Below are 26,984 nucleotides of genomic sequence, written 5' to 3' on the forward strand. Positions count from 1 at the left end.
CCGCCTCCACTCGCGCACCGCTGCTACAGTTTACATCCCTAATCATATAGAACAATATCTGCTTTATCTATTCCCATTTCTCATCCAGTGATCAAATAGTGGAAGCACTGAGATCATTGTAAAAGACTTTGGTTTTTGCTCAAGTGTGTTAAAGTGTGTTATATTTATAGATCTTCATATCACTTCACTTCTGCCCTCAGACTCTCACTAGTGTACAGAGATGATTGTGGATTAAACATATTAATGTGTGAATGTTAGATTTTCATTGTTTCTTCTTATTTAAATCTGTAAAAAATACCAGGACTTAAAGGTAAATAAAACCTGTGTTCCACACTCTTTATTGTTCTTTTACCAGGTCGTAAGTGTTCCACCTGCTGCAAGTGTTCCACCTGCTTTACTCCACTCCTACTGCTGTAGCGCCCCCTACCTCCACCCCTATCATTAAACAGCCCTTTATATGTCATCATCATCATCATCATTATGTTTAAGTTTATAATATACAATATGTGTCTTTACAGCCTGGTAGTCAAAGTCCATCTCCTTTAGCCAGTGATTCATCTGCATCCAGTCCTTCATCTGCATCAGGTCCTTCATCTGCATCCGGTCCTGCATCTGCATCCGGTCCTTCATCCGCATCCGGTCCTGCATCTGCATCCGGTCCTTCATCTGCATCCGGTCCTGCATCTGCATCCGGTCCTGCTGTTTCTTCCAGTTCTGCTCCTTTAATCATTTCTTGCTGGTGTTTTGAGCGACTCATTTTACTGTTTATTTTTGTGGATTTACTACTATTATAATCTATAGTTATTTATGATTAGGTTGTTGTTTTAAACCCAATTAGGGACTTTTATCATTGTACTTGATTATATCTATTGTTAAATAACCTTTATTAATATATACATAGTTTTGTAATATTTGTATTTTGTGTGTTTGCATCTATTATAATTTATCATTTGACATTTTTGTAGCATTTTCAGTAATTAAAAATAAAATGTTTTATCGTTCATAAAACAGTGACTCGTGAATTATTCTGTGAACCTGCTGAACCCATTATTATCTTAATAATAATAATAATAATGATTTATTATTATTATTGTGTAGAATATAAATAAACAAATACAAAAGTCCTATATAATAAACTTGTGTTAAAAATGTTAAAGGTTAAATAAGTACATTAAGAAAATAAATATACATCCATTTTATGCCCCTTTATTGGGAAAAATTAGTCAAATCGTACAGATATTAATTAACATGAGTTACAAGTGATGTATTTTCATTCACATAATCAGTAGTTTTGTGCACTATTGGGGGATTTATATACATCGATCTGCCAAAAACCATAACAAATGTCCATCGTCTATCCATTTCCTTTCTCTTTTTCCTCTATTCCCTTCTTCCCCTTCTTTTCCCCTCTTCCCACCCCTTAAAAGACTATTGATCCCCAGCTTCACACAGCTCACATCCTCAACTCTCAGTCTCACACTGCCCTCTAGCGGCACTATCAGGACGTGCTTTATGCTCCATTCTGTACTAATGTGACTTCTGTTTGTGTTTTAATGGAGTGATTCTCAATCTTTTTCTGCCATTTACCACTTCAGAGGGATGGGTTTAAAAACCCACCTGTCCTCCGTCACCTCAAAAAAGGATAATGAAATTCTTCAAGTTAAAAAATGTCTAATTTATTGAACTATCCAATTCTAAATGAACATCAAGTAGCATCAAAAACAAAAATAGAGAAAATAAAGGTGTAGTTGTGTTATCTCTTGGACTTTGTCACTTTGCAGTCTGTGCAAAATAGAGCAAAATCATTTCATAAATCTTTTCAAAACGGGGTTGTAGACTTGATACTGTCACTTTCAAGTCATGTTCAATATTGAGCTGAGATCTGTATTTAGTTTTCAGTGTAGCAACATCTGAAAAGTCTCAGAGATGAGATGTGGCAAAAGGGGCAGGATAAAACAGTTATATTTTCTTTAAGGCTGAATTTTTGGTTTAAGCTCCTACCAGAGTGATGCGTACAGAATCTTCATAAAAATTCTAGTATCTCCTTGACAACCGCCAAACAAACAAACAGCAGCAAGAAGCAGCAGCGATTAGCAGCATCTAAGAACATTTACAACTTCTATTAAACATTTCTTCATACAGGTACCTGGTAAGTCTTCTAAATAATTATGTGAATAAAGGACCCGGAGTGTGGGTGAATGTGGGGTTTATATCGGCGGTGTGATGAGTGAGTGAATATGCCTCAGGTGTTCTCAATGAAGACCTTCATTTTAGCTTAATTTAACCTATTTAGCCCATATTTTAATAAAACTCATGTAACCTGTTTACTCCAAGTATAATTAACATAATATACTAATAAATAGAGTAGAATGGGGTCAGACTGGGACTACAATTTTAATAATCCTTGCAGCCGTGGCATGTTTTATCTGTTGTGGAATTCCTTGCCATTGTTTAGACAATACGTACAGCTCCCAGTGTATAAAATTACAGGTGAAGTGTCTTCTACAGAAAACATCTCCACAGATATGGATCAAAACATCTATGTGGATTTGGATGGAGGGATTATGGCCCTAGTCAATGAGAAAAAATGACTGTAACAAACGTTTCCTTATAACTAAAAGCACTAAACCCTTTCTACGCTTTAATTCTAAACCTTTGATAATATCGTATATAAATCATGTTGTTGTTGTGTGTATTTTATGCTGTGTGCAGGAACATGGCAGCTGGTGAACATAGGAGGCGTCTGCATCAACGCGTGTGTGCGTACATCGAAGCATGTGCTGAGGGGTATCGCTTCAACTTTAACAACTTCAGAGCTCCCTGCAATGCTTGTTTTGGCTTTCGTTATTGCAATATTTGCCTGTGGTGCATGGATCGGCAAATCTGTCCTTTAGGTCAATGGGGCCATCGTAAATCCCGTGAATGGTTCAGGTTTCCTCCAGAAAAGGACGAATTCGTTTGGGAAACTGATGAGGACCCGTTCAGACCAGTGATCGACATTCTGCACCACGCTGACATATTCTCCCCAGATGGAATGTGGCTAGATTCCATCCAGAACTCTGTCTATGATCTTCCTGCAGGACTTCAGCTGATCACCCGTATCTTTCATGTGCGTAGGGTTATTACCCTTGCCCAATCGTTTGTAGCTCCTGCACGCTCGCTGGGTGCTCTGAGAACTCACAGTTTTCTCTTCACGGAATTTGTCATGCAAAGCACCTTTGTAACGTACTACACCATTACCTTCTGTGGATTTTTTCTATGGACAACTGAACCAGCGAAACATCGTGATTGGAATTGTCGTCCTGTCCTTTGTGGCAGATTTCAAAACAACAGAAAAGACTCAATGATATTATCATCGAGACACGGTCGTCGTGCGAGGGCTCAGTTTCCGGTGTGGTCTGCACTGCAGTCTCACAGTTCTATATCTACTCCCCTGCCGCACTGGATCAGACGGAGTCTGATTTGCGGCCGGCGCCCAAACATGCTTTTTTTCCCGATGCCAACAAAAAGCAAAAAACGGCTCTGTCATATTTGATCAAACATGTCAAAGTAATACACCATTTAAATCTGTAAATGGTCTACTTTCGTTTGTGTATGCTCACTATATAATCAAAACGTTGTATTATTTTTTTAAATGAATAAAATAATCAGGGTGCGCCGTCTGTCGCCTTTGTCTGCGTGATCTTCGTTTAGAAACACGTCATTAAAAAGCGCTGAAACTCGGCCAATATCTGACAGACGGAAATAAAATATATATCTTTAGACAGCTTAAAGTATGTAGTTGGTGAAATAAAAAAAACAGATGTTTCCAATGAATATAAATCATGTGAAACCAAGTAGAAGCACAGACTTTCCACCTAAGGTCATTATCTGATAATGAGCTGCGACCGGATACGCCCCCCGGACAGTGGCATAAAACAATGCGATTCTACTGAGATTATTACACATTCAGCTGCGTTTGATAGATGACACGCTACACCGGTGAGGAAGCTCTTCAGATGGTTTTGGACAGTGATGAAGAATTTACCTTTTCATCCAAAGAAGATTGCGATTCCGACGAGGAGCGTTTGCATTTTGAAGAGCGAATCGACGCATTCGAGGACTTTCCAGCAAGTTGCTACGATGAGTAAGTTATTAGGTCTTACATTCTGATCATATAAAACTAATATTGTTTGTAGACATCTCTGCCTAGCTTCTGTCAGCATTGCCTTTTAATGTTACAACAAATATCCGCCAATATCTGCTCATTTGTAACATTAACTGTTTGTAATTGTATGCTCTAAATATTGTTGACGTTATATAAAGTTATATTTTAGCCTCAGTTCAGTTTTGGTTAGTCTCACTTATCATCCTGAAAGGGTGTTATGTATTGTTAGCTAGCAGAGATGTTCGGGAATGCTGAGGTGTAAATGCTAGCTAAATTACTGCCTTATGAATGTAACATTTTTTCCATGATTTGCTCAGCTGTAAATGGTGATAGTGTAAATGTCTGAGATGGATTATGGTCTATGGCCCATCAACAAACATTTATCTGTCCTATTGCCCATCAACAAATAGGCCTATAGGCTATACAATGCATGCTAACAAATATATATTGTTTAAGTGTATTCATCATCCTAAAATATATTGTTTGATTATTTTTAGGAATGTGGCTGCATCACCCTTCCCTTCACTGGAAACTCACACCAGGCCACGCAGGCGTCACTCCATTTTGAGTTCGACCGAGAATCATCCTGAGTAAGTACATATTTTATATGTTCTTAAATTATATTTAGTTTGAATCATTATTGCATTGTTTGTATGTGTGTGTGTGTGTGTGTGTGTGTGTGTGTGTGTGTGTGTGTGTGTGTGTGTGTGTGTATGTGTATGTGTGTGTGTGTGTGTGTGTGTGTGTGTGTGTGTGTGTGTATGTGTGTGTGTGTGTGTGTGTGTGTGTGTGTGTGTGTGTGTGTGTGTGTGTGTGTGTGTGTTTCATAAACAGATGTGATCAGGCACCTGCTCCAAATAGGGCAAAGGCAGCACACAGACAGTCCACCATGTCATGGAAGGATCAGACAGATAATGACTGCTCCAATAATACACAGCACAGCACAAAACAATGTGGTACCGAAAGATTTTTCTACACTTCTTGGACATCGCTGCCACCAACAGTTTCATTGTGCATAAAGAACTGTATGGTAACGTGTCCCATAAAGAAATTTATGGAACAACTTATTGCTGAGCTTTGTAGCGTCACACAGAAAGTAGTGCCAAAACGGACCAACTCTGATCATGTACCAGTTCGAGGATCTGAACTGTCCTCTGATGTCAGAAATGTTGCCACTGCTGCCCGCAAGAGCTGTGTACATTGCAAAACATTGCATGGTAAGCACCACAAAACACCATGGAAATGCCTGGCATGCGATGTTCACCTGTGTCTTCAGTTGAACAGGAACTGCTTTCAAGAGTGGCACAGGGATTTTTTATGCAATTTTTTACTTTAACTGTAGTTTTATGTGTTAATGTTATTGTTTTTTTTTTTTTTTCTTCAAAAACCACACATAAGCCTTATTTTGTCAAAAATACAAACACACACATATAAGTTGTTTACATATTATGATAGCCCAGTTTGTGCTGAATACAGTGTAATAAGTCTTTTGTCAATAATATATTTAAAAGCAACTAAAAAGAACCAAATGTAAGAGCATGTCAAAATCTCTCAAGGGGCCCAAAACACCCTCGGACTCCAGAGGGTTAAGCCACTTTGCACTGGACTGCATCAACTTTCATTTGCTTTTATTTTGTATGTTTTCACATTTGTTAGTTACTTGTACAATCACGACTGAGGATGACCTTGGTGTTGACTTGAAGCAACCACTGATGATGTTCTATAATTCCGAGTATTTTATAGAATAAAAAGCATTAAAAACAAGAATATAATCTAATTAAATGTTAATTAATAATACTTGAAGAATATTTAAAATACGAATAACAAATGAGGAAAAAAGCAATACAGCTTCTGTGGCGGCCGGTGGCAGAAAAAAAACGTGGCGGAGGCACGAAAAATACATCGTATTGAAATACATTAGATGGAATGTCGTGCTAAATGACACAAAAAACAAAGAGGGAAATTCGTGTCCATGAACACGAGTCAATAGATTACATTTCTTGACTATATCACAAAATGCTATGACACTGGGTTGCACCTTAATAATAACATCCAAAATAACAGGCATTATGACACTCAGGGGCATGACACCTATAGCATGAGATTTAATAGAATCATATTATATCCAAAGAATGTCTTTGTGAAAAAGTTTAATATATATTCAATTCAATTCATTATTTGTATAGCGCTTTTACCAATGAACGTTGTCTCAAAGCAGCTTTACACAGATAATGTGGTGATTAAAAGTGAATATGTTCTTTATAAGTAAGATCCCATCCTCATCTGGGTTACACCAAATGTCCATTTGTAGCAGGTATACAATGTTGTGGGGTACAGTGATGATGATCAGAAGCGAACTGTATTCCTGAGTCAGTGTAGGAGACTGTTGACATCAACTACAGTCCAATCCATCCTCAAAGCTCCCGTTCTTACTCCGGAATTTCATGGAATCACTCAAGGCGTTGATGAGAAACCATCCTAAGCTTAGGATGCTTCCTGTGACGTAGCTTCCTGTGTTTGACTTGTTTGCCGCGAGTTACGTGTTTGTATCTCTCGGCGTCTTTCAAACAAACTTTGCTATCTATCTATCCGTTTTTCCTCTTTTAATAATCCTTAATTGTTTTTGTCTTCCTGACTTGTGCCTGTAGTTAGTTAACTCGACTATAACTAGTGTTGTTTATATTTATTTTCTCTCACTCACATCTCTGTATAATAAATCTGTTCGTGACGATAAGCACTATGCCGGTTGTTTGTCTGCATTCGAGCACAGGTGAGGACTCGTTCGAGTTGCAAACGGTGGCGTTGGAGATGGAGGCATTGGAGAAACAGATTCGCGAGCTGCATGTAAAGCATGACCGGCTGCGAGAGCGGAAAGCGGCGCTGGAAACATCCCGGGCGGACGCGCACTCATCCCAGGTAAACTCCCAGGTTGAACCTAACGCTCCCAGCACATCAACTCCGCGTGCTTCTATGCCCAGGCCCAGCGCACCTACAACTCCGGCACCGGTGCAACATGGACCCTGGATGCGACCGCGGCGGAAGAGACAAGCCAAGCCCCGATCGAGGACGTCTCCACCTCCACCACCGGCCTTCGAGATCTCGACCGAGAACCGCTTCGTCCCCCTCCGCGAGACGGAACGCGACACTGTTATTCTCGGAGATTCCATCGTCCGGCATGTCCGCGCTACCCGAGCTAAAGGTAAGGTGCACACTCGCTGTTTTCCTGGTGCTCGTGTTCTGGATGTCGCTGCGCAGGTACCCGCGATCCTGAACGAGAACTTCGGAGCGGTTGTTCTCCATGCCGGATCAAACGACACCAGGCTGCGGCAAACGGAGATCTTAAAGAGGGACTTCAGGATCCTGGTGGAGACGGTACGCAGCACATCACCCACAACGAGGATCATTGTGTCAGGACCTCTTCCCACTTACCAGCGAGGGGCTGAGAAGTTTAGTAGACTTTTAGCTCTAAATGAATGGTTACAGTCATGGTGTCGAGAACATAAACTTCTCTTTGTTAATAACTGGAACTGTTTCTGGGAGCGTCCTAGGTTCTTCCGCCCTGATGGCCTGCACCCCAGCAGAGTTGGAGCAGCAGTGCTATCAGATAACATCTCTAGGATACTACACACCATCTGACTGGTAAGACATCAAGAAATCTTCAACTATAAGAACACGCATACTACAGACCAAATAGTTACAAGTTCACACACAGCCCAGTTTATAGAAACCATATCTATTCCTCGGGTAGTAAAACCAAGAATTACATACACAAGATCCAGAAATAATCTTATTGCAGTTAAAACTGAAAAATGCCAGATAAACAAACACAACAAAGTTCTAAAGTTCGGTCTTTTAAACATTAGATCACTTGCACCCAAAGCACTGATTGTAAATGAGATGATCATAGAGAATAATCTCGATGCACTCTGTCTCACTGAGACCTGGATTAAACCAGGTGATTATATGGGTCTAAACGAGTCGACACCGTCAGGATATGTTTATAAGCATGAGCCCCGTCAGACTGGTCGTGGGGGGGGTGTAGGAACCATTTATAGTGCTTCTCTTAATGTTAGTCAGAGATTAGGATTCAGCTTTAAATCATTTGAAGTGCTCGTTCTTAAAATTGCACTTTCAGAGATGCATAGAAAACTCGCTCTGGTCACCGTGTACAGACCCCCAGGACCCTACGCTGATTTTCTTCATGAGTTTGCTTGTTTTCTCTCAGACCTCCTGATCAGCTTTGATAAAGTGCTGCTTGTAGGAGATTTTAATATTCATGTAGATGATGAAAACGATGCCCTAGGATTATCATTTGTCGATTTACTAAACTCTTTTGGAGTTAAACAAAACGTCACCAGACCAACCCACCGTTTTAACCACACACTAGACTTAATAATATCCCACGGAGCAGACGTCACTGATATAAATATTTTACCTCAGAATGATGACATCACAGACCATTATCTCCTACTGTACACACTACCGGTAGAGCAGATTAACCGTGTTTCACCACGGTATCGACTTGGTAGGACTATTATTCCAACCACTAAGGACAGATTCATAAATAACCTGCCTGATTTATCTCAGTTTCACATTAAACCCATAAATGCTGATCATCTTGATGAGATGGCGAACAACATAGACCTTATCCTCACTAGCACTTTAGACACTGTTGCCCCCATCCGGTTAAAAAAGGTTCGAGAACAAGCACCTGCACCTTGGTATAATAGTCATACGCATGCCCTAAAGAGAACAACACGTAATCTGGAGAGAAAATGGAGGAAAACTAAATTGGAGGTATTTAGAATTGCGTATAAAGACAGTATGCTTAGCTACAGACAGGCGCTAAAAGCTGCTAGAGCTAAACACCTGAGCAAACTCATAGAAAATAACAAAAACAATCCCAGGTTCCTTTTCAGTACAGTCGCTAAATTAACAACAAATCAGGGATCTGAAAAATGTGTTCCATCACAGTTTAGTAGTGAAGACTTTATGAATTTCTTCACTGAAAAAATAGATAACATTCGAAAAACAATTGTGGCAGTTCAACCTCTGACAGCATCTCCTGACACAATCGTACTTACAACCCCACAACTACACTGTTTTACATGTATAGGACAGGAAGAGCTGTATGATGCTATTATGAAAGCTAAATCAACAACATGTCAGTTAGATCCAATTCCCACTAAACTACTGAAGGAAGTGTTATATACAGCTGGTGAGCCTCTTTTAAATATTATTAACTCCTCACTATCGTTAGGTCATGTCCCTAAATCCCTCAAGTTAGCAGTTATTAAGCCCCTCAAAAAAAAACCTAATCTGGATCCAAACACGCTATCGAATTACAGACCAATTTCAAATCTCCCATTTATGTCTAAGATTTTAGAAAAGATTGTCGCTGCCCAGTTATGTAACCACTTGCAGGAGAACAATATCTTTGAAGAGTTTCAGTCAGGTTTTAGGCCCCATCATAGCACAGAAACTGCTCTAGTTAAAATCACTAACGACCTGTTTTTAGCTTCAGACCAAGGCTACATCTCCCTATTAGTTTTACTAGATCTTAGTGCTGCGTTCGACACTATAGATCATGATCTTCTCCTCGATCGCTTACAGAATTACATCGGTATTCAGGGACAGGCATTAAGCTGGTTTAAATCCTACCTGTCCAATCGTTACCATTTCGTAGATTTAAATGGAGAGCTATCCAGGATAATGCTAGTAAATTATGGCGTGCCACAAGGGTCAGTTCTGGGACCCCTGCTTTTTACAATATACATGCTTCCATTAGGAAATATTATTAGAAGGCATGGAATTAGCTTCCATTGTTATGCTGATGATACCCAGCTATATATTTCATCCAAACCAGGCGATACAGCTCAATTAGCTCGCATAACTGAGTGTGTTGAAGAAATAAGAGATTGGATGACCCATAACTTTCTGCTTTTAAATCCTGATAAAACGGAGATTTTGCTCATCGGCCCAAAAAATAGTACACAGAAGCTCCAGCATCTCAGCCTGCATTTAGACGGTTGTTCTGTAACTACTAGTTCAACGGTAAAAGACCTGGGAGTTATTTTAGACAGCAACTTATCTTTTAAAAATCACATCAATCAAGTTACAAAAACAGCCTTCTTTCACCTTAGAAATATTTCTAAGCTAAGAAATATGTTATCTATATCTGATGCAGAGAAGCTCGTCCATGCGTTTATGACCTCTAGAATAGACTACTGTAATGCATTACTAGGTGGATGTCCTGCATCATTAATAAACAAGCTTCAGTTAGTTCAGAATGCCGCAGCAAGAGTTCTTACTAGGTCAAGAAAATACGATCATATAACCCCAATCTTATCGTCCCTACATTGGCTTCCTATTAAGTTTCGAATAGACTACAAACTACTGCTACTCACTTATAAAGCACTAAATGGTTTGGCTCCCATGTATCTATCCAGTCTCTTAACACGCTACAATCCGTCACGCTCCCTGAGATCTCAAAACTCTGGGCTTCTAGTAGTTCCTAGAATAGCAAAGTCAACTAAAGGCGGTAGAGCATTTTCACATTTAGCTCCTAAACTCTGGAATAGTCTTCCTGACAGTGTTCGGGGTTCAGATACACTCTCCCAGTTTAAGTGTAGATTAAAAACATATCTTTTTAGCAAAGCCTACACATAACACACATCACGCACATCACATCACAACCTTGTGCTCCAGAACATCTGATCACATGCACATTATCAACTTGTGCTGTTAATATCATGAACAGCAGCTACGCTAATTCCTCTCCACTGCTTCTCTTTCTCTCCCCATCCCGAGGCTTCCTGAGGTTTGGCCAGCTCCAGTCACGTCCCACCTCGTGAAGATTATGGACCTATGGATGATCATGGAGAAGTAGATGCCGAGTGTTTAAAGGCCCTGGCATGGAGAAGCTGATGCTGGATCTATGATGATCACAAATTGTTCTGTATTGTTGAAAGATTTATGACCAAACTTTTGATGTCACCCATATGAGGATGGGTTCCCCTTTGAGTCTGGTTCCTCTCAAGGTTTCTTCCTCATATCATCTAAGGGAGTTTTTCCTTGCCACTGTCGCCACGGCTGCTCATCAGGGACAAACGCACACCATTCACCTTCACTGTTGTTTTCTGTAAAGCTGCTTTGAGACAATGTCTGTTGTGAAAAGCGCTATACAAATAAACTTGACTTGACTTGACTAAGCTGCACAGAATGGCCTCCAAATGAAGAGAACACCATCCAGAGGCAGGCCTGGACGTAGTGGGAAGATCCCCGGAGGGGAGAGGGGCAGGAACATGGGTCACTGGAGCCTCAGGGGCATGTTTAACGAGAGAGAGAGAGAGAGAGAGAGAGAGAGAGAGAGAGAGAGAGAGAGAGAGAGAGAGAGAGAGAGAGAAGAGGGTGACAGGAAGAGAAGGATATGGATTATTAAGTGTCCTTATTGTTGTATGAAAGTTAATATCACTGTGCACCGGCAAGACTCGCTATGGCAGCATAACTAAAAGGGAGAACCAGAAGGTAACACCAACATAAGGGATCTCTGGGATAAGAGACGACCCACCACACCACTGTCAACAAACCTAAGTGAACTTGTGAATGTGAGAGGACGACAGCATACAAATATCCCAGTTCACCAAACACTCTATATCCATGATCCCTCCAGATCTGAGCCTTTACCTAAGAAAAAAATCTACTGATTAAAGGCTTTACTAAATAAATATTTGTTCAACCTCGACTTGAACACTGAGACTGTGTCTGACTCCCGAACCCTGATAGGAAGGCTGTTCCATAACTGTGGGGCTTTATAAAAGAAAGATCTGCCCCCTGCTGTAATCTTCATTATTTGAGGAACCAACATATAGCATGCAGCTTTTGACCTTTTGATCTTGCAATTAGAAATATTCAACCCCCTCACCTCAATAGACAATACAGTGATCATAAAAGATAATGAAAATAAATGGAAAAAAAAAACTCGGGAAATAACAAACAATATTTATTGATACATATTTGAGTTATTTTGACAACAGAAGTTGACTTAACTTTGAAGTTCAAATGAAAATTGTGAGTCTTGTAACATATGAGCATGTGCAGTATTATTTAACCCCCAGCTTCAGTACCTTGTGGAGCGCAATTTAGTTTTTATAACTTCTAACAAGCGTTTTCGGTAAGTGCTGACAAGCTTCTTACACCTCTCGATTGGAATCTTTGCCCATTCTTCACGTGCAAAAGCCTCTAACTCAGTGATGTTTGACGGCTTCCGTGCTGCAACTGCCTTCTTCAAATCCCACTAAAGATTTTCAATTGGATTTGAATCTGGTGACTGAGAAGGCCACTCCAGGACACTCCAGCATCTTTCCCCCAACCAAGCTTTGGTTGATTTGGAGGTGTGCTTGGGATCATTGTCTTGCTGGAAGATCCAATGATCACCAAGGTTTAATTTGTCAACAGAAGGCATCACGTTCTTCTTCAAAATGACCTGGTATATCTGGGAATCCATGATGCCAGGTACACAATCAAGATTGCCAGTTCCTGCCACAGAAAAACAGCCCCACATCATTATTGACCCACCTCCGTGCTTGACCGTGGGGATGGTATTCTTCTGGTCATAAGCCTGACCCTTTGCACGCCAGACATACCGCTGGTCCATATGTCCAAAATGTTCCAGTTTGGTTTCATCAGTCCATAGAACTGTCTCCCAGAACTCTGTAGTTTTATCCAAATTCCTCCTGGCATATTCTAGTCGACTCCTGATGTTCCTTGAGGTCAAGAGTGAAGTAGTGAAGTGCGTCTTGGGGTCCGACCATGAAGTCCTTGATTATTCAGTGCACGTCTTATAGTTGCCACTGAAGCACTTGTACCAGCCTTCATAATGTCATCCTGTAGCTGTCTTGCAGTCACACGGGGGGTTTTCTTAGCTGTCCTGACTAAGTTGCTAAGGGCCCTTGATGAAATTGTGAGCTTTCCTCCACGGCCAGGCAGGTTTGCAGCTGTTCCATAGCTTTTAAACTTCCTTATAATGCTCCCAATGGTGTCTCTTGGAATTTTAAATCTTTTGGAAATCTTCTTATACCCAAGGCCCTTCAGATGTAATGAAATAATCTCCTCTCTCAGCTTTTGTGGAAGCTCCTTTGTCTTTCCAATGATTGCAACTCACCTTGAACACCTTCATGGTCGGGGTTTATATATGCATCACAGCTGAAGCTATATATATATATACATATAAAGCTCAAATACCACTGACTGACTCACTCACTCATTACGAAATCTCAAAAACCACTGAACGGATTGCAATGAAATTTGGAACATACCTTCCTCTTGGGTCTTGGGTGCTCACTAAGAAAGGGTTTTAAAAAATTCGGCCTGGATCGCGACTAACTCGTGAAAAACGCGATTTCTCACGCATTGTAAATTCTTCGAAATAACATTACGGATCCTAATGAAACTTACTACATTGTTTCTTATTAGCTGTTAGATGCACGATAAAAATTATTTTTAAAATAGTTTGCCCTGTATGGCTACTACAAAGGGGTAGTACGTTATTTGTTGACGTTACGTTCTGATCTCTGATCATCCAGTCCTGCTCAGTGCTTACTGCTTATTGCCATATTGCTTAGCGTTCTGCCTTCCGTAGCGAAGCACGGGTACTTTCAGCTAGTCACTGATATTTTTTTACTTTATTATATGTAGGACATGTCCGGCTTGATCTCCTCTTTTTCTTTCTCTGGTTTTTTTTCTCTAGTGCTGAAGTCATATTGCTGAACAGCTGTACAGCTTCCTCCAGTCACTCTCGGGTTTCCATTCTCATTTCTCTTCCCTCACCTAAGAATCTTTGTTTCCTCAGAGATTTTCTGCGACTCTTTGGGTTTGTAGAGGTGCAGCTTTCTGTTTCTGCTGTTTCTCATAGTCAGAACCCAAAGTGCCCTCAGCTGAGCTACATGTTTCTCCAATTGCTCTTGGTTTCTCAGAATGATCTTTTTGATGAAATATTTTTATGGAGAGCAAAATATTTTAAGTTATTTAAAGTTTAATTTTATTTATTCTGGAATAATATTCCTGTCTGTTTTTTTTAATATTTATGTTAAAAAAAACATTGTTTTAGTGTGTTTAATAAATGTTTATCCTGTTCGGCCCGTAACCTAAAGTGTGCTTTGAGTTTTGGCCCCCTGTGCAATTGAGTTTGACACCCCTCACATGGATAAATGTCAATAATTATTAATTAATCTTATATTTCCAGGATTCAGTAAAAATTTGTGAGTAATATATAAACCTCATTCATGTTTACAACCTGCATTGTTCCACTGGGATTTGAACCCAATACCTTATGTGTGTGTAAAGCAGATGTGATGACCACTACCCTATGGATCCACACAATCACCTGCACAGCATAAATATGCAGAAATAACGATTCAGGCAAAATGTTTCCAGATTACAACTTTCCAACTTTAAGAAACTTGTTCCTAATGTACCCTCAGCTTTCTGTTCTCGGTTGACAGGATTTCAAATTTTTTTCAAACACTGTAGTACATGAATAATTCATTAATATGAGGATGATTAATCATCATCAATGATCCTCATAGAGTGGCTAAGAGGAGCTACTCTAAAAAGCTGGAAAATCAGTTTTCAGCCAACGACCCTGCTTTAGTGAAGAAAGACCTGAGAGACATGGTGCAGTCATAAAAACCTGGAGCTTAACACGCTCAAAACAGTGAAGATGATTGTTGATTTTAGGTGAAACCTCCCTGCTCTCCCCTCACTCACCATCATGAACAGCACTATGGCAGCAGTGGAGTCATCCAGGTTCCTGGGCACCACCATCTCTCAGGGCATGTAGTGGGATCTATTGCTAAACATTAACACCTGAGAACAATGGGATATCAGTTGGCACAACGCTGACGAGGTATATATATATATATATATATATATATATATATATATATATATATATATATATATATATATATATATATATATATATATATATATATATATAATATTAAAAAGAAACAGAAAATAAACAGACGTTTTGTTTCATTTAAATTTGTACTTTTTGTGTAAATAATGAAAATGGACATGAATAAAGAACTTTTCAGAACCTGGACAATCAACTAAAATAATATTAAAAAAAACAGCCACTTAGATATAAACTGTAATAGACAACAGATACGCTGTACAGATCTCAAATGTATTTTATTTATTTTTGGAGAAAGTTTTAGAAATAAAATGCTATAAAATGAATCTATAAAATGATATATAAAGAGTGTTTTTGCTTGATCTGGCGACAGAGGAAGACGATTTACTTGAAGCATTAGATGATGGCTGGGGGACGGGACGTCTGATTTTATGCAGCCATGATTTCAGTCTTAAAAGCGACTTTGGAATTGCTGGATACCAGATCTTGAGTGTCATAGACCATTGAGAGCTGCACCTCCCCCGGCATATCTGCACACACAATCCATCATCAGATTAGGACTTGCTGAAGCACTTTCCTGTAGATAGAGAAATAAATATCAGAGAATAAAGATAAAACATGGTTCTACATCACCTCCATTCTGCATGAACGTACAGCTAGTAAACTCGCCTACAATACTGATGTCCTCTAACACTTTTTGCTTCAACTATAAAGAAAAGAACTGATTACTTGTTGATTTAGTTCATGAATGTATAAGGAATTTGTTCCACTAGATTACACTGATGCTTGGAAATTTAAAGTAGATTAAGAAGGCAGTAAAATACATGAAAAGTCCTGGTTCGGCTCGGCATAAAGAGCCGTCACGGGACAAAACACTTGGCCATGCTGTCACCATCATCATAATCAGTTTGGGGGCATCAAGAAAGGCTGCAGGAAAAAAAAATGTTACCACAGAAAACTCTGTGGTTTTCTAAGTGTGCCATTACTGCCACCTAGCGGATAATTTACAAATACACTCATCATGACAGGTAGGTTCACACCTGTATTGTATTGTATTGTATTGTATTGTATTGTATTGTATTGTAGTGTATTGTATAAAAAAACACTGAAACAAATAGAAGACAGTAAAAGAAAAAGGGGAAAAAGAAAATGACTGTAAATTGGTTTTCATAGAACATGTAGGAATTTGAAGCAGAAGTCAGAACAAAATAAACACAGGTAGGGACGGGACAGAACTCACTCTTTCTAGTGTGTCAAAACAGATCCAGACCTGGATATTTGCTCAATGAGGAGAGTTCGAGACCCCCAGCATCAGCAGCAGGCACAGCGAGGTCAACAGACAAGCAACAGCCCCGTCACTTGGAGACTCACCGCAGACGTCACCGCCGCTGTACGCTGATGCACCATGTTTGTATTCAGATCTAACAGCATTTGCAAACTTCTTTTCCTTCTTGCAGTGAAGAATCACTTACACTCTGTTTGCTCTCTAATCAGACTGACGACATAAATGAGGTTGGAATGAACACAGAAGTGCAGTCGAAGTAGATTCTAAGTAAAACTCACCAACATGCATGAGGTTGTTCACCATTCATGGTGAGATGTTCAGCTCTGCATAGATCACTTTCTAAATGTGTGAGAGATCAGTGGAAAGATTTTGGGTCCTGGATAAAAAAATGTAAGGAAACAACACGCTGGGAACCGAACCTCAGACCCCACTGTAATGTAGAACACAGACACACTGTATGACATTAAATCAGTTCACATTTATTAACAACATCCCGACTTCCCAAGCCATGGCATAATGACACCAGACTCTTTCTTCAAATAATTATAGAGGATCCTCACATACACAAAGCTTCTGTGTCTAAACTGCAATTTGTACAACAGGTAGGATTCTTGGGGCATCTGATATCAGAACAATGTAAAACTTAAAAAAATAAAAAAATAAAAAAATAAAAACAGAGTCAGGTAAAATATCCCTTTGCCCAAGACCAAGGAACAGCTCATGTATTTCCTAGGAATGTGGTTGCAGGAATTTTCAAGACTGGAAACTTCCCATATGAATTATCAGGAATATTTAGGTATTAACAGGAATTAATTGAAATACAGTTGGAATTTACAAAATTGCAAGTTATCCTATAACAGGGAACTTAAATGTAGTTAAAAAATAACTTGCTTGATAATCAACCAGATTGAATGCAGTTTCAGTTGAATTTCTACCTGCACATTCATCAATCACATGCACACAGCACACTTACTGCAGGGCTCCTGAGGCCGTACCCCTACATGCACTGTGTTTTCTTCATGTAAACAATGAGTCACGTCTCAACAAAGGGTAAAAATCACTGCCTTATGGGTAATAAAAGACCAATAATCAGGATCTCAGGTCTACATTCCTTACTATTGAAGTAAACAGGACCAATACAGAACAGTTCATCAGACAGGAACACACACTGATTAGTCCCATCAGCCACAGATCTGCTTCTCACCGCTCGTTTCCCCCCGGCTCCACCCTCCATTCACCAACCGCCGCTCGTGCACGCACCCGCTGCTCCATCCAGCAGTAGTGTTCAGGTGTTGTGAGGTGAATCCAGTGTTAACCCTGTCAGAATGACTGCTGAAAGATCATCCACTTTCTTGTGCCAATCCATGCGATTAATTATAAAGTACAGATGTTTAAGTGAATCAGGTTCTGCCCCACATTAACTGTCAGCTATATTGCTTTCAGAGCTCAAAATGAACAAAGCACTAAAGCTGCAAGAAAATACCTCAACTACAAAGTCATTGAATGCTCTCTGTGATGAAGAGACATTAGACATGATTGAAATAAAAAAATCTTTATTTTTTAAATAAAACTTTAAATTAGAATTTAGAATAATTTAAAGATGGTGAAACAACATGCAGACTAAAGTACATGAAATGTTCGTATTTCACCATCTTCCTCTATTCCTGAATCATTTTCCATCTCTTCAAGTTGCTTCAACAGATCCTCGAAGCTGTCGACATCAAAGGCTCGTACAGAATCCAGGATCTCTGTGCTGTTGTGGGGGTCTTCAGTATAATTCAGGGCTCCAGACTGGTTAAAAAAGTCACAATCCTCATTTAACATGGAGAAGATGTCGTTGTTGAGCAAAGTGATTTCCTCCTCGTCCTCGAGCTGAACCTCACTGCTTGTACACTCAGACCCATAGCAGGTGCTGTAAACAGAAGTGCACAATTTTAGCTGCATATTAAAGTAAATGAGTGGAGATTATGGCGATTATTTAAGATGCAGAGTAAAACTTCATTTGCATGTCATTCTTCTGAAACTGTTCCAATGCAGTTTACTAACTCACTTGGTCTGGCAGAAAGTCGACTCAGAAACAGAAGGGAAAAGAGGAGGATCAAAGCAGAAGTCTTTAGGAGACAGCAGTTCTTGGTGGCTAAGGCCGGGGAACTGATCACTAACTTCAGGCACGAGGTCATGGACTGGTACTTCTTCTGGCATGTTCATGACTATGTGGTGGTTTGGTTGATGATCAGGTCTCCTCTGTGAGTCACTACTCTGCAAACTGCCTTTTCTCCTTCCCTTCTTTGGAAGCGGTTTATAAACCCAATCTACATGATAGAAAAGAAGAATTTAAAGAGTAAGAAGCAACATAAAAACAATAAAAGTATCAGAATTGATGCGTTTGTTTTGTTATTTTGCCATTTGTCTATAAAGAAAGTTCACCTACCAGGAAACAACTGTTCGTGTTCCTGTTTAAGCCTCCATGATTCAGTGTAGTAGGGTTTCTTCTGTTCTTCACTCAGTTTGTTCCACTGGATCCCAAGCTGCATGCTGATCTCTGCAGAGCTGCTATTTGGATTGGCCTTGGAAAAGATGGGCCGCTGTTTCCTCGCCCAAACCATGTAGGCATTCATTGGCCTTCTGATGTTGCCTTTTTTATCTCTGCACTTGGCAATGTTAAATTTATCTACAAAATAAAAGCTGTTACCCGTCTTATTATCTGTCATTATTTCTCCTTCTTTTTTCTGAAAGTCGCTCTTTCTGGCTGAAAAATCTTTTTTGGTGTCTTGGAAAGCGGATTGTTCAAAACATTGACGCTTATCACTAAAAACAATTAAAAACATTTCAGCTGTTTGTTTGCGCTTCATTGCTGTGGTCAGTAAATGTTTGTGTTGAACAGCAGCACAACAAAGTTGTCATGACAATAAAAGCCAGTTGAGGGCGCTATCAGAGATACCGACGTCACAAAAGAGGCGGGGCTTCAATGATTCGAACGCAGACGCGGAAGCTGAAAACGGGTGGTGTTAAGACAAGGAAGTGGTGTGTGATTGTAAACCCTACACGAGTTCCTATAGCGCTCCTTTGTTTAGACACAGTAAGGTATTAAAATATTTTGAATTATATTATTTAATAGAAAACACGTGTTTGCAGTTTGGAATGTGATTTTGATAAAAAATTGTGGGGTTTAATTTGATGTGTAATTAGTTTGTACTGCATGTGGTGACCTTTTGTTGTGTTATACTTAAATTGACCTTTAGGGGGAGCAGAAGTGTATTGAAAATAGAGAATGAGAGAACACGTGATTAGCGCGTGTCAGATGTGTGTTATGAGCTATTAGAAAAGAAATCATTCATTCATGCTACCTGGCCTCATTTCCTTCTGTTTCCTGACAACACTGCACTTTTAACAAGACTTTATTTAATTTCCCTTAGATTATTCATTATACTTACCTTCTCTGAACACAAACAGATGTTTTACTTAAACACATGGTAGTATTTATAGTCTCTGTTTATCTTTTAATTATAATCATCTACTTATTAAGACGTTTCTAAGCAAGAAATTATCATAAGAATAAAATAATCTGGTAAATGAATCACAAGGTAAATTAACTGTAATACATATTTTTTTATTGAATACAATCAAGTCCAAAAATGTATTTAAAAAAGAAAAAACATTAATGAAAGATGTGATTGATTTTGATCTGCCGCCAGTCTTTTTACAAGCACTTAGTGTTTTCTCAACTGGTTCACGACTACACCATAATATGTATGGGATTTTAATATCTGTATTAAAATAAGAAACTAAACTCCTATAAAATCATCTCAGCAGTATTAAAATCAAGATTTGGTGATTTCTGTAAAAAGTTTGGTGTGGAATGGACGTCTCTGTTCACCTGTGTACAGCAGCACATGGGGAGGACAACAAATAATGACAAGAAATAAAAAAGTGACAAACTTCATTTAGATTTGACTTTTCCTTCATCACCCTTATAGCTGACATGCCATCATTATACACACACAATGAATGTAACACTGATATGAGGTGATCCATGAAAAAAAAAAAAAAAACTTCTATTAGTCAGTTCTATAAATGTTAGTTTTAAGACTAACGAGGCATAAAAACAATTCAAATGTTTACACGTGAGATTCGTAACACCACTTTCACAAATACAAAGTGCCCTAGTGTAACATTTGATCAGTTCACAGCAAAAACAACTTCCTCCATTCTGCTAAATCTTAATATTTAAATCCTTGTTTGGTCAATTATTCCCTGGTTCTCCTACAGCTGATGTTCTACTGTATACACAACACATCATCTACAGGAATCTTTGATATCCCCAGTCCTGAGGTGAGATACTAAACAGGAACGAGTGAGATGAGACGTTAAACTGTTGCTCAGAGATGAGTGCATAACATCTTCTCTTCATCTTCTTCCTCTTGATCTCTTCATCTTTTTCCTTCTCCTCCTGATCCCCTGGTGTTGGACAGAAATCCCTCTGTAACCTATAACATAAAGCTGTTCAAACACTATGTGCTCTATATTTATCTCTATGTGAGGCTCATGACTGGTAGGAGACGAGCTGCTTGGAGGAGACTGAGTCCTCACAGGAGACGAGCTGCTTGGAGTAGACTGAGTCCTCACAGGAGACAAGCTGCTTGGAGGAGACTGAGTCCTCACAGGGGACGAGCTGCTTGGAGGAGACTGTATAATAATAATTTGAATAATATCAAATTTATAATATAAAATATTTCATATAATAAAAATCAAAAGTGATCTTTCAGAGTTGAATCCCAGTGGAAACGCGACTGATCCGAAGCTGCTGCTTTTCAGCTGATACACACTGTGTGGTCAAAAGTATTTGGATACTTGTCTTTTCCAGCCAGATGTGGTTCATAAATTCACATAATTCACATGCACTTTAATGCACCATACAGCCAATTAACATGCAAACTGTTGAAACACTTCATAGAAACAGAATGTAGACTCACTGAAAGCATTTTAAAAGGGATTTAAATACCCGGTACAGAGGGAAGCAGGAGCTTTTCTGTAGCTATTATTGCTTTTATGTTCATGGCACAGGACCAAATATCAGTTTATTTTATCTTTCCATAATGAGATGGAATAAATCATAAATGCTGCGGTGCCAATGGAAGATTAAGGAGAGAAAGAGTCTCCAGGGACCATGATGATTTCTTGGCCTGGATGAGGACTGGCTAATAAGCTGATTTAGATTCCTACAGCTGTGCTCCTGGATCTATGTGCTGAATTGGGTCCAGTACTACCGAGGGAAACACACCAGAACCATGCCATCCCCGTCCAAATACAGGTCCTCACCACTCTGGGGTTAATGACAACAGGTTGTTTCTAGTGGGAAATGGCAGACAGGGAAATACTTTATATAAATATTATATATAATTAACTTTTTCACAAAGAACTTCTTTAGATATAATATAATTCTATTAAATCTCATGCTATAGGTCTGGTATCTGCACCTGAGTGTCATAATGCCTGTCATTTTGGATGTTATTATTAAGGTGGGTAGTCGATACATCAGGTTTCCCTTCACTGTGGCACACTGACCTGCTTCAGCACATGATTCCTTTATCCTGACACATAGCAGTGTAGGGAACAGACTACAGGCAGCTGCAGGACGTGATGACTGGCTTCTTGGTGACTTTAACAACATGTAGAAATTGTAAACATTGTCCTGATGTAGTCTATAATATGACAGGTGACCGAGGCTTCACCCCTCAGATGCTCCTCACCTCCTTAAATGCAGATGTGGAGCTCTGGATGTCTCAGCTGGCAGATTTCTATACCTCCCGGAAAAAGTGTGTAAGATTATCAGGGTGTGTGGTGTTTTGCACAATGTGGCACTGAGGACCAGTTTCCCTCTCCCTCCTGACCTTCCTCCCCCTCAGCATTATGACCCCGAGCCACAGCCCCCTGCCCCACAAGAGGGATATCAACAAGATGCAAGAATCCATGAGGAGGTCATACGGCGTTTGAAAGGAAGACAAAAATCATGGTATAACTTCATCTTTTAATAATTGTGCCATTTTACTTTTGTCACATTTTCCCAAAAGTTTATCATGTGGATTTTAATTATTCAGCTTAAAAGCATCCTCCAGTTGAGAAACACTGATTTAGAATCAGGATTTAAATGATGTCGAACACTTCAATAAACAAGTGATTTCATATTTTAGATTTTTATTGATTTTATTAATTATTATTGGACATGGAGAGGTTTAGATTTCAGTTCCTGTCCTTGATGTCCTTGCCTTTTTTTTCTCTCTTTTTTTCTTTTTTTTTTACTGGAATGGGTGATAGCCGTCTGATCCAGTGTGGCAGGAGAGCAGTTATAGAACTGTGAGACTTCAGTGCAGACCACACCTCATCGTGAAACCTCAAACCAGCACCGTGACGTCTCGATGAGAATACCATTGAGTCTGTCCTGATTGTGTGACATTTGCGACAAAGGATAGGACGACAATTCCAATCACGATGTTTCGCTGGTTCAGTTGTCCATAGAACATAGCCACAGAAGGTGATGGTGTAGTACGTTACAAAGGTGCTTTGCATGACGAAGTCCGTGAAGAGAAATCCGTGAGTTCCCGGAGCAACCAGCGAGTGGGCAGGAGCTCCAAACGATTGGGCAAGGGTAATAGCCCTACGCACATAAAAGATACGGGTGATCAGCTGAAGTCCAGCAGGAAGATCATAGACAGAGTTCTGGATGGAATCTAGCCACATTCCATCTGGGGAGAACATGTCAGCATGGTGCAGAATGTCGATCACCGGTCTGAACCGGTCCGCATCAGTTTCCCAAACAAATTCGTCCTTTTCTGGAGGAAACCTGTACCATTTACGGGGTAAATGATGGCACCGTTTACCTAAAGGACAGGTGGGCTGCTCCAGGCACCACAGGCGGTGCTTTAGAAGAACAAGCAAAAAACAAGCATTGCAGGGAGCTCTAAAGGTGTCAAAGTTGAAGCGATACCCCTCAGCACATGCTTCGATGTGCGCACACGTGCCTTGATGCAGACGCATACCTTGCAGAAGCCTCCTTTGTTCACCAGCTGCCATGTTCCTGCACACAGCATAAAATACACACAACAACAACATGATTTCTATATGATATAATCAAAGGATCAGAATTGAAGCGTAGAAAGGGTTTAGTGATTTTAGTTATAAGGAAACGTTTGTTACAGTCATTTTTTTTCATCGACTAGGGCCATAATCCCTCCATCCAAATCCACATAGATGTTTTGATCCATATCTGTGGAGATGTTTTCTGTAGAAGACTCTTCACCTGTAATTTTATACACTGGGAGCTGTACGTATTGTCTAAACAATGACAAGGAATTCCACAACAGATAAAACATGCCACGGCTGCAAGGATTATTAAAATTGTAGTCCCAGTCTGACCCTATTCTACTCTATTTATTAGTATATTATGTTAATTATACTTGGAGTAAACAGGTTACATGAGTTTGATTAAAATATGGGCTAAATAGGTTAAATTAGGCTACTTCATTGTATCTAATAAGATCTATACTAATTATTAGGTCAATTTGTTGGATTAATTTAAAAAGCTAAACTATAAAAGCTAATCTTAGCTAGCCGACTAGTTACCCATGCTAATGTCGCTAAATAATGACTTTGTACTTTTAGAGTCTTCTACTAAATAATCTACAATATTCTACCATAATTATTTAGACGACTTACCAGGTACCTGTATGAATAAATGTTCAATAGAAGAGAATTTTTAATGTTTTTTTAGTTGCTGCTAATCGCTGCTGCTTCTTGCTGCTGTTTGTTTGTTTGGTGGTTGTCAATTTTATTGTCTCTTTACTTACAATTGGTGAATTCACAAATGAGAAACAAAAGCACGCTTTGAATTATATAGACGTGTCACACTGTGACATCACACCTAGATGCCCCGCCCTCTGCCTGTGACATCATCATGTCACTCACTTTATTTCTCTCTCTCTCTTTCTCTTTATCTCTCTCTCACACACACACACACACACACTCACTTTGCGCATGTACAGATTACAGAGGGAAGATTACGCACAATCCAGAAGTTGACCCGAGTGACTCTATGAATGTTGTAGAATCATAAATGACCAGATGAAGCTGACTGAGGTGAACCCCTGAAACTTACCCAGGAACAGAGTAGGAACATTCTGACCACCCATTGGCGTAAATCCCGAATCCCCCCAAAAAATATTTAAAAAACCGCACTCTCTATTATATGTATTCTCTATTATATGAAAAATATATGTATGTATAACTAAAATAATTGTTTAAGTAGAAAAAAAACTACGCAAAAACTGCATTTAGAAACAGTTGAGTCCCCCCCTCTCCTTCCTCACTGTGGTTTGACCCACTGCCTGCTTTCCCAGTTCATCTCACCTTCTCTACACACACGAGTCAGGTGTGTGTCTGCGCCTCAATTAATGTTCAACTCCATTAACTAGAGGATTTTTTTCACCTTAAATAAAGGGTTTCTCTTTAATGTAATTGATGCAGACTCATTCATAAATTAGTTGCGGCAAAAATGCTGATTAGCGATGTAATTTTCCATGAATCTGCTCTATTAGAGATTAAAATATGACTTATGTAGTGAACGTTAGCTTGTTTACAATAGCTTGTAGCATAGTGCACTGACACTTACACACCAAAGCCGTTTCCCATGCAGTGTTTTATTTGGGACGACTTGGTATAATGTTAACATTAACACACAATTAGCATATTGTTTATCTGTGCATTTACTAAATGAGCACTGTGCTACATCCGAACTGACCCCACTGTATTTTTATAATCAGTTTCTATTCTGTTCTTAAATGTTTTAATTTGTAAAAAAAAAAATGTTTAACCCTTTTTTTAATTCCTTGTTTTTATTGTTGTGATTATTTTTTTGTATGATAGTTTTACTTTATTTATGTAAAGCAGTTTGAATTACCATTGTAATTGACGCAGTCTCCATGCTAATAATAATGATAGAAACAAAGTTTTTCACTGTGGGGACACTGTGTCTTTATACTGTAAGTACAATTTGACTGTATTATTTGTGTCCCCCTTTAAAAATTGCTCATGAGAAATTTTATATTCATTGTCCCCTCCTACTGTTAAATGAAATTTACGCCCATGGCCGTACCCCTACATGCACTGTGTTTTCTTCATGTAAACAATGAGTCACGCCTCAACAAAGGGTAAAAACCACTGCCTTATGGGTAATAAAAGACCAATAATCAGGATCTCAGGTCTACATTCCTTACTATTGAAGTAAACAGGACCAATACAGAACAGTTCATCAGACAGGAAGTCACTTATAGTTATGTAGTATCTTAAATGTATAGTATCTTAAATGTGTAATATCAAAAGGCCTAAATTCATATTATTCTGCAATGGTGACATTCCTGGAAAGGCCAAAGTTAATTACTGAACCGCCTGGACAGATGGTTCTCTTTAAGCAAAAGTGTAGGAGTAGACTTTAATGTTATCTCAAGGCTGGTGGGAGATACGCGCTATGTTCTTAAAACAAATATGGAATGTGGTCTAGGATGTATATCTTCTTGGGAGGCGACCTCTGACCCGTTCACCATATACTAGGAGGTACAGGAAAACAGGATGCGCTTCATGTTTTATGATCTGGGAATGTGAGCCCTGGTACATCTGGAACACTTCAGTTTGGACAAAGACAGGCTTCTCTTTACGTTCAACATTATTGCCCAGTAAGCTCATATGCATCTAATTAACATTAAGAGGTGGACCCAGAAAACGGGCGAGCATTTAATGTGTGATTTTCTTCATGAGTTTGCTTGTTTTCTCTCAGACCTCCTGATCAGCTTTGATAAAGTGCTGCTTGTAGGAGATTTTAATATTCATGTAGATGATGAAAACGATGCCCTAGGATTATCATTTGTCGATTTACTAAACTCTTTTGGAGTTAAACAAAACGTCACCAGACCAACCCACCGTTTTAACCACACACTAGACTTAATAATATCCCACGGAGCAGACGTCACTGATATAGATATTTTACCCCAGAGTGATGACATCACAGACCATTATCTCCTACTGTACACACTACCGGTAGAGCAGATTAACCGTGTTTCACCACGTTATCGACCTGGTAGGACTATTATTCCAACCACTAAGGACAGATTCATAAATAACCTGCCTGATTTATCTCAGTTTCACATTAAACCCATAAATGCTGATCATCTTGATGAGATGGCGAACAACATAGACCTTATCCTCACTAGCACTTTAGACACTGTTGCCCCCATCCAGTTAAAAAAGGTTCGAGAACAAGCACCTGCACCTTGGTATAATAGTCATACACATGCCCTAAAGAGAACAACACGTAATCTGGAGAGAAAATGGAGGAAAACTAAATTGGAGGTATTTAGAATTGCGTATAAAGACAGTATGCTTAGCTACAGACAGGCGCTAAAAGCTGCTAGAGCTAAACACCTGAGCAAACTCATAGAAAATAACAAAAACAATCCCAGGTTCCTTTTCAGTACAGTCGCTAAATTAACAACAAATCAGGGATCTGAAAAATGTGTTCCATCACAGTTTAGTAGTGAAGACTTTATGAATTTCTTCACTGAAAAAATAGATAACATTCGAAAAAC

General features: G+C 39.3%; 1 protein-coding gene and 1 long non-coding RNA gene across 2 annotated transcripts in view; both read left to right on the forward strand.

The window, feature by feature from the left end:
- Window positions 1–3,944: 3,944 nt before the first annotated feature.
- LOC310725682 lies at window positions 3,945–5,071 on the forward strand. Its single transcript, XR_014533466.1, has 3 exons — window positions 3,945–4,126; window positions 4,645–4,737; window positions 4,982–5,071. It is a non-coding gene; the product is annotated as an uncharacterized lncRNA (long non-coding RNA).
- A 1,626-nt stretch (window positions 5,072–6,697) lies between these two features.
- LOC310724525 (eukaryotic translation initiation factor 4 gamma 3-like) overlaps window positions 6,698–26,984 on the forward strand; it is a 367,925-nt gene continuing 347,638 nt past the window's right edge. Inside the window, exon 1 of the mRNA XM_083538714.1 lies at window positions 6,698–7,346. Coding sequence (XP_083394840.1) covers window positions 6,887–7,346 — 460 coding nt within the window. The 5' untranslated portion in view covers window positions 6,698–6,886. The remainder of the gene's footprint in view (window positions 7,347–26,984) is intronic.

The sequence above is a fragment of the Silurus aristotelis genome (assembly GCF_946808225.1).
Source record: "Silurus aristotelis genome assembly, chromosome: 1".
Lineage (NCBI taxonomy): Eukaryota > Metazoa > Chordata > Actinopteri > Siluriformes > Siluridae > Silurus > Silurus aristotelis.